This window comes from Hydra viridissima, unplaced genomic scaffold (assembly GCF_058129835.1).
Source record: "Hydra viridissima isolate aposymbiotic clone 2 unplaced genomic scaffold, HvirCarnegie_v1 scaffold_5, whole genome shotgun sequence".
NCBI lineage: Eukaryota > Metazoa > Cnidaria > Hydrozoa > Anthoathecata > Hydridae > Hydra > Hydra viridissima.
Genome location: NW_028324304.1, coordinates 4,228,962 through 4,237,028, shown reverse-complemented (window position 1 = coordinate 4,237,028; position 8,067 = coordinate 4,228,962). Strand labels below are relative to the sequence as shown.

The 8,067-nt window shown below is 27.7% G+C and overlaps 1 protein-coding gene across 2 annotated transcripts; it reads left to right on the top strand.

Annotated features, from left to right (window-relative positions):
• Positions 1–369: 369 nt before the first annotated feature.
• Positions 370–7,639, top strand: LOC145189299 (uncharacterized). 2 transcript variants are annotated; one of them, XM_090086969.1, is made up of 10 exons: positions 370–671; positions 1,240–1,377; positions 1,689–1,737; positions 2,000–2,047; positions 2,620–2,750; positions 3,106–3,180; positions 3,813–3,933; positions 4,196–4,346; positions 4,444–4,647; positions 7,022–7,639. In XM_090086969.1, exons 1-10 carry the CDS (start codon positions 624–626, stop codon positions 7,053–7,055), a joined length of 999 nt encoding a protein of 332 aa, XP_089943095.1. In that variant the 5' UTR covers positions 370–623; the 3' UTR covers positions 7,056–7,639. The 2 variants fall into 2 exon arrangements, with proteins under 2 accessions (XP_089943095.1, XP_089943094.1); XM_090086968.1 differs by having other exon boundaries at positions 3,633–3,933.
• Positions 7,640–8,067: the final 428 nt, after the last annotated feature.

Sequence of the window (8,067 nt, the reverse complement as noted above, 5' to 3'; positions counted from 1 at the left end):
AAATCCCATACAATTAAGGACTTTAAAAAATCAATCTTAACTTTCTTTTATTATCAAAAAACAAGATAGTTCGAGGGGATTTTAAATTAAGTCCCTTGGATAAAATAAATAGATAAAAAAAAAAAAAAAAAAAAAAAAGAAATTGAACCACTGAATAAACTTGCTAGTGTTTTTTTAAAAAACTGCCCTTGCAAAATAGACTTTTATCAAAAACGAGCATTTATAATTGATTGCCGCTTATATTTAAGATATACATTTTTAATAGATGGGAATGGATTTTCAATAGTTATTGTTTTTTATGAAAGTTTTATTTCAAGAAAGCTGTCATATTTACTTACTTATAAATCGTGAATAATTCGTTTCCACGCTAAAATAGTAACCCATTCATTGGTCACGACGGAGTTATTATTGAAAAAGTTTGTGTTGTTATGTAAAATGGCCTCATGTTAAATTAAACAATCATAAGTTTTAAAATCAGATATTTTTGTGAACGTGTGACCAATAATTAGAAACAGTTTCTGCTAAAAATCTATAATTGCAGCCGTGTTTACAGAAATTTGTGGAAATTTAATCCTAATAAACGTTCCAAAATTTTTGAAATTTAATTTTTGTTTTTATCTAAAATGCCAAGAAAAGCCATGAAATGCATCATAGAAATAGATTTACATACGGTAAGACTGTTTAATCCATATTTACCACATTTATGTTCATTGATTTTTCTAATAAAGCTTACAGGTATATAGCTAGATAAGTAAGCTTTATCTGATAGCAACCATAACTTTATAGCAGAGAAGGTGTTTTTTATTAATAACAGATTACGTACCACACGCAAATGTATCACTATTATTTATCTTCTTAAGATATTATCTTCTTACAAAAATTCAATTAAATCTAAAATTATTTCCAATTTCAGAGGCAAAATCCTATCACCGTTTTAATTAGCAATAAACTTGTAGACTCACTTATTAAAACTCATTAAGATACAAAAAAATCTTATATAAAAAGAATTATGTTTTTTTCTGTCACTTCTGTATGTTTATTAACTTGACAAGGCTATTGGACCTTAAACTTGCTGATTTTGTGTCTTATTTTAAACAGTCTAATCATCATAACTTGATGGTTTAACTTTGTCTTGTTACTTTTTTTTAGCTATTTAAAAATTTTTCTTATGCTTTAGCTTAAATATTTCTAATATTTATTCTCAATAGTTTTTATTGACTTTACCAACTGCAAATTTAGATCACATGTCCTGGTACTTTTCTAAGACAGTATGAGTATGTTTATCTTCGCTTTGAAATGCTTGGTTTGGAGGCTCGTACAAAATCTGTTCCCCCAACATTCCCTCTGTTTTTTCGTGAAAAATTAAAGTTTGAACGAGTAAGTTTACAATAAATTCAGTTTTTGATTTTCTTTTTTCTCATTTAAAAGTTCTTATAATTTAACTGGCTTCAAGTTTAGGAATTAGTAATATAAAGTATTTAGTATATTTTAGTATAGTTGTGCAGCTTTGAGGTCTTTTTAGTTTTAGAATAAATCTTTAATATCAAATATAATAATTAATGATGCATAATTTTATCTGGGCTGTTTTACTTGTTTGAATAGATATTAAGTATTAATAAATAATATGAATTAGCATGTGGTTTGCTCTGGATAACTAGAAAACTGACACTTTATTTTTGTTTTAATAGACATTTCAAGATTGCACTGATCCAGCTTTAGTAGCAAGTCTTTTAAAAGGTCTTATATCATTTTTTGTAATGTAGTTTTTAAAGTTGATGTTTGGTGTATGTTTTGAATTGTTTCACTTCGATGTAATTTTTTAAGGGTTTCTTTTAAGTTTTAAGTTTTTTTGGTTTGTTTTAAATGATTAAAAGTTTTTTAAAAATATATTGTTGTTGGTTTGACTAATGTTTTTATGTGTCAGCATTTTTTAATAGTTTGCAAAGTTGTTTAAATATAATATAATCAAATATTTATGCTGATAAAAATTTATTTTTAGCGGATAATGTTGTTATTGAGTTACTTCAGCAAACTGATTATGTTTCAGGTTTGTGGACATTTTCTAGATAATTTGTAAATCTTTTTCACTGAAAATTTTTAGCAAAATTATATCATGCTTTTGATTGCTTCCCTGAAGAAAATGTTGCATTTAAAAAAAAATCTTTCAATTAAAAATTTAATGTCTCTGTTTTTACCTTTTTTTTTTTCCTACTTCTGATTTAGCATCAGTTTTTATTTATTAATTATTAACAAGTTTGTATTTATTTTATTAACATAAAACTGTTTTATGACTTATTTTGTAAAAATTTGAGGTGCACATAAATTTAAATCTGCTTTTACTCACTAATTAAAATTAGCTTAACAATTTTAGTGAAATTTTGTTTTGAAAGTTGTAAGTTGTTGAATTCCATATTAAATGTTATTAAATTTTTACACTGCTAAATATAGAAAATCTATCACTCTGTTAAATAGATAATTAATTACACTATAGTCATTTTTAAAATCTGCTATGTAAAATATGTCTTGGTTATAAGTGCTTAAAAATATGTAAACTTTAATGTTTTTATTTTCTTTACAGTAATAACAATAGCAAAAAAACAAGTTTGTTTTCTATTATAGATGGAAATGTGATAGCGCATTGTAGCAGCAATACTCATGATTTTTTGTACCCCTCCATTCCTCCCTACTATGGCTCTGGTAGAGAAATTCTTCTCTACAAAACATCAAAATTCAAACCTATTCGAATTACAGTACGTAAAATTTATGCTGTTCCAGTGTTTTATTTTCTTATTTAAATTTTACATAAACTCTACAATATTTTTTAAATTTTTTATTTATAATACACATTGTTTTCATTTAATTAAATTTTTATTTTTGACAAAATAACCACTTCAAATAACTTCAAAACTTTTTTTTTTTTGAATACACTTAAAATTTCTGTGTTATATTTGGATTGAATTGTCTCAGAGTTATGTATTTAAAGAAACAAAATCTTTAAGCAAAAAGTAAAAACTATGTATTTTACTTTATATTTTATCTTTTTTCATTTTATCTTTTTATTTGTTTTTTATTGCAATTAGCTAACTATTTTTAATCACTTTTCAGGGAGAGCCAGTAAAGCTAGAGTTTTCTACAAAGACAATAATCAAAGAAGTTGCTGACAGTGGCAATTTAATATCAGTATATACATTTTTTAAGACCTATTTGATTTTTAGTTTAGTTTTGCTGATGTTCTGATTGCAAAATAATCCCTCCGTGCAATTATTTCTAAGGTTCACATAGTCAAAAGCATTAAAAGTTAATGATATCATTTATTATTACAATATTTTACAGTCATTTAGGAAGTACCTTCATGCTAAGGTACTTCCTAAATGTTTTTTAAGCTATAAAATCAACTATTTTTTGCATATAAAGAAAGGTGGCTATGGTCATGTATTTAGCATAAGCATTTAAATTCCTTTGTCTTCTAATCTGCTCATAACTTATTCTCAAAAAAATACAAACCATGCTTTAAAATTTCGTTAGCATTCAATCTTCAATCTTTATTTTATGTGCGCACAGAACCACCAAAAGCAAGTTTAAAAAAAAAAAAATTCAAATATTCACTAACTTAGGACTTGGAACTTGTTTAGAATGATGACGCGGAGGGGGTACCTAATAAAAAAACTGTGAAAAAGACAAAATGTAAAGAGAAAAAATGTTGTTTAAAACGTTCACATAGCTACTCTGATGTTAATAATGATTTTCTTGTGGGTCATATTGATGGTAAAGTTTTGTCTAACCGTAATTTCTCTACCTTTATCCGACCAAAGACAAGAAGATCTACATCTCCTGCTCGTGCATTGGTGCGATCATCATCACCAAAGTTGGTAAGACCAAAGTCACCAGTGAAGCTTAGTAGAGTTGAATCAACTTCAGTGGAATCGATACCATGTAAGTACTTCCATATAAATATCTTCTAAAACCTTCTAAAATGTAAACTCTATGTTTTTAATTCAGTCTTGGTGTTTTTTTTTAAAATGAGGATTTAACATTATTCTAGACTTTTTAAAAAAATTGTTACCTTAGAGTTTAGTTTTTACAGAAATAGAATTTGTATTATGTCCTGAATTAGGCTTGCTTTTTGTTTGTCCTATGATTTTAAGTATTTGCATATTTACTTTGGCTTAAAATCTTCATTTTTGTTGTTACACAGCAAGGAAGCTCCTAAGAGATTATTCATTAACACCATCTATTGGTACGCACTATCGCTCAGTTACTGCTCCTCAGATATATGAACCTGTTTACTCGCCTGTTAAAAGCTTAGGATATGCCCTTGATGACCTTAATCTATATAGCAGTTATAGGTAGAAATGATTTCTATTTTTCACAAAATAGTTAGAACAACCACATACTTTTTATATTTGGTATATTATGATTGTTTACAAGTTTGCTTTAATTTAGACGCAGGAATTTATTTTCCCCAAATCTAAATGCTGCGCTGCGTTCTTCAACACGGATTCAACGTCGTATAGAAGATATAATACGTAAAAAGGATCACTCATTAGATACTGATTCAGAGAGTGATTATTCTTTGGATGTACTCAGAGAAACATTAAGGGAGGAAAGAAAAGCTTTAAATGAAGCTATTAAAGAAGCAGATCGGGAGTAAGTTCATTCTTTTGACAATGTTTTTTTTTTTTAATAATTTGATAAAATCAATCTTTAATATGGATTAATTTAAAAGCTTTAGGTTTAGTCAGTTTAATTTCTTCTAGTGGGTAAAGTCATTTTTATTTTAAACTAGCTGACTTTGATGCAAAATTGTGCATCCATAGGAATCGGTTTTGGAGAAAAATCAATTTCTTGAGTACAAAATCTAATTAAAAAAATAAATACCATTCAAAACAGATCAACAATTACAAAGAGGATAATCTTTACTAAAAAAAAAAAAATCTTAGTTGCCACTGCTTGCTGCAAAACAATTGGGAAAGTTATGGATGAGAATGGTCTACTCAGCAAACTTTATTACATTTCAAATATGGATGAACTAGAATTCCTGCATCAATCTGATAAAATAGTTGCCAAATCTATTTCAAAACTCCTTCCCTATAACATTTAAAGCAAATTAAGAAGAGCTTTAATCAGCTGGACATCAGTTTCATTGAACTGATCATTAGAACTGATCATGTTTGAAGACATCTTACCTGGTTATGATTATAAATCACTTAGCTTCATTAAAATGATCAGTTCACTTATTGAAAATTACAAAGCAGTAGAAATTTCAGTACACTCATCATGCTGGGTTTAGCTATGGGATTGCAGAGTTTTTGGTCCATGAAATTGATATATTACACTCTGCTTGTGATGAAATTTTATCTAAATAAGAAACAATCTAGATGATTTAAGGCCTAAAACATCAATTCATTTAATACAAAGTAAGTTTTAATACACAATATATTCCATAAAACTCACTATCCTGTGACATAATCAACTGAAATGACCTCAACAGTTGCTGCTATTATAAAGTCCCTTACCCTCTCTTTGCACAAATGTTGAAATTGAATAACATATGACGACAAATACTCAAATTACATAAAATGAATGCATCTCTATCAACAGAGTCAGATTCAGATGTTAAAAATATTTATGCTTATCAGTCAATTAAAACTGTTGATAAAGCTTACAAGAATTCTTTTTCTTTAGTTTTAAAGTTCTAAAATTTTAAAAAAACTTTTTCTTTTCCAAGCATTTTTGTTAAATATTAGAGGTTACTATTAACCAGCCGAGAACTGTTTTGAAAACAAAAAGTTTGAAAAAGATATCATTATTTATTATATCAAAATCTGTTGAAATCAACAATGCATCTTTTTTAGTGCCTAAGAAGGAATATTTATTGGTGCATGATGCTGTACCTCTTTATCTGAGCTCTATTTGGCTACTGGAGCTTATTTCAATGTTTTTTCGCATTAATACTAAATGCGTCTATTTTCTTTCAATTGTTTGTATTTTATAACTTGTTACATCTTAAGGAAAACAACGTCGGTGTATCAATCATACAATAACAACGTCGGTGTATCATCATACTATAAAAATGTTTAACAAGGAAACTATATTTTTTAGAAGCTTTTTATTTGATATTGATAAATTAATTAGGGCCGTAAGATGTAAGTACATCCTTTAATAACTTAAATGGTAGATGACCAAAAACCATTTTTACCATATTGTTATATTTGTTTTTATTTTATGTGCAAAATAATGACAAAAATTGTTTACATACTAACCTGTCTAACAGTTCTTAGTTTCATTCTTTTCAAGATTTTACTGGATCTTTATTCATTTTCTATTCTTATTAGTTTTTGCTCATTTTAAACGGCTTTTGTTTTACACAGGATCAAAAATTGATAACAACGTTGATTTATCTAACACTGAAGTTTAAATACTGCGTAAATATCCTTAATGATAATAATAAATGATCAACAAATATACCACAATTATGATATATTTCATTTGGACCACCGCACAGGCTTATAATTATCATGTTTATTAAAATACGTGATTTGGGTTGTCCAAATTAAAATATTTGTTACCTGTTTTTGTAATGACTTGCTATTCTCACATTTACGTCAAAATGTAACGAAGCGTAAAAACTATTTTAAAACTCACAAACATTTTGTAAACTCCCCATCGCCCCAACTGTATAGCGCAACTCCGAGCAAAACTCCAAATTTTTTGACGCCAAAATCGCCATATTGGAAAGCCCCAAAAATTTAAATCCCGTAAGCTTTAAGTTCTGTTTTTCGACTAATCGCTTTAAATACAAAGTATCAGTTTTCAGAGTTCTGGGGATTTCCAATATGGCGATTATGGCGTCAATTTTGATATTAGAGATGAGCTATCCAGTTATTATAGAGATCAGTGGTCCTCCTCTCATTTTTAAAATTATTTATATACTGCAATTAGCTTACAATAACTTTACATCTATTTAAATTTTATTTAATAATGTTATTTTTTCTAACTTTGCGATTAAACTTCTCTTTAGAGCGTTCTACCGGTCGCTAAACAGAACTCGATAAATGTTTACCTGTTTAAGAAATCTGCATTTTCCAAAAAAAAGATAAGCGCACAAAAATTTAGTACTTATTTATTTGAGGCACAAACAAAGAGTAAAGCAAAGAGTAGAGTTTAAAAGAGTTTAAGAGGCTCGCCAGGGTAATAGTTTCTTTAAAAAATTTTTCAATTTGTATCCCTCGTTTATCCACCCACATACTCCCCTTTTAACCTTCAATTTTTAGATTTTTTTTATGTTTTAAAGAGTTTGCATTTTTTTAGTTTTTCGCTGGAATTCTAAAATAATATTTGAAACCAATTTTCAATGTTTAATTTTTCAAAATTTTTCCTTTACAGAGTTTTATTCCCTTTTTTTTCTATGAAATTAGTTTAAGTTGAGTTTCGAGTATTTTAAGCCAATAAATCCAAATCGCATTCTTAACTCCCCCTCAACCCTTTTCGTGTTAATCTGTTTATCAGGCAGCTCTTTTGATTTCTTTATAGTATTTTATGTACAAAAAATTTTTAATGTAGCTTTTTTATGTCGATAGTGTAAATATTTGTTCTTCGGTTAGATATGCCACTTTTTAAAGTGATTTATTGCGTTTCATACAAATTTTTTTCTTTCGAGTCAATCATACAAAAAAAAAATTCTCGTAATATATATTTTAAAAGTTTTTCCTCCGTTAAGTTGTTACTCCTCTCGCTCATCTTCCAATATTGAAAGAATTTATTTAATGCTAAATTAAAACAGGAACTTTTTATTTCGATTAAAATCGGTGTAGCGGCTTTTTTCGAACCTTTCGCCTTATAAGTTGAAACCAAGTTTAATTTGATCATATTTAAAATATGGGCCAAAAACAGGTAAAAATATTTAACTCAAAAAAATGAACCCACGCAAAAAAAAAAAAAGTAAAACAATTTTAAAACTATTATTGTTCAGTTGTCTGATGGAAAGTTTATTTTTGATCGAGTCCACAGCAAAGAATGCTCGACGCTGGAATGTCAGACCCAACGAAAACCACCTCTTTCAGTTTG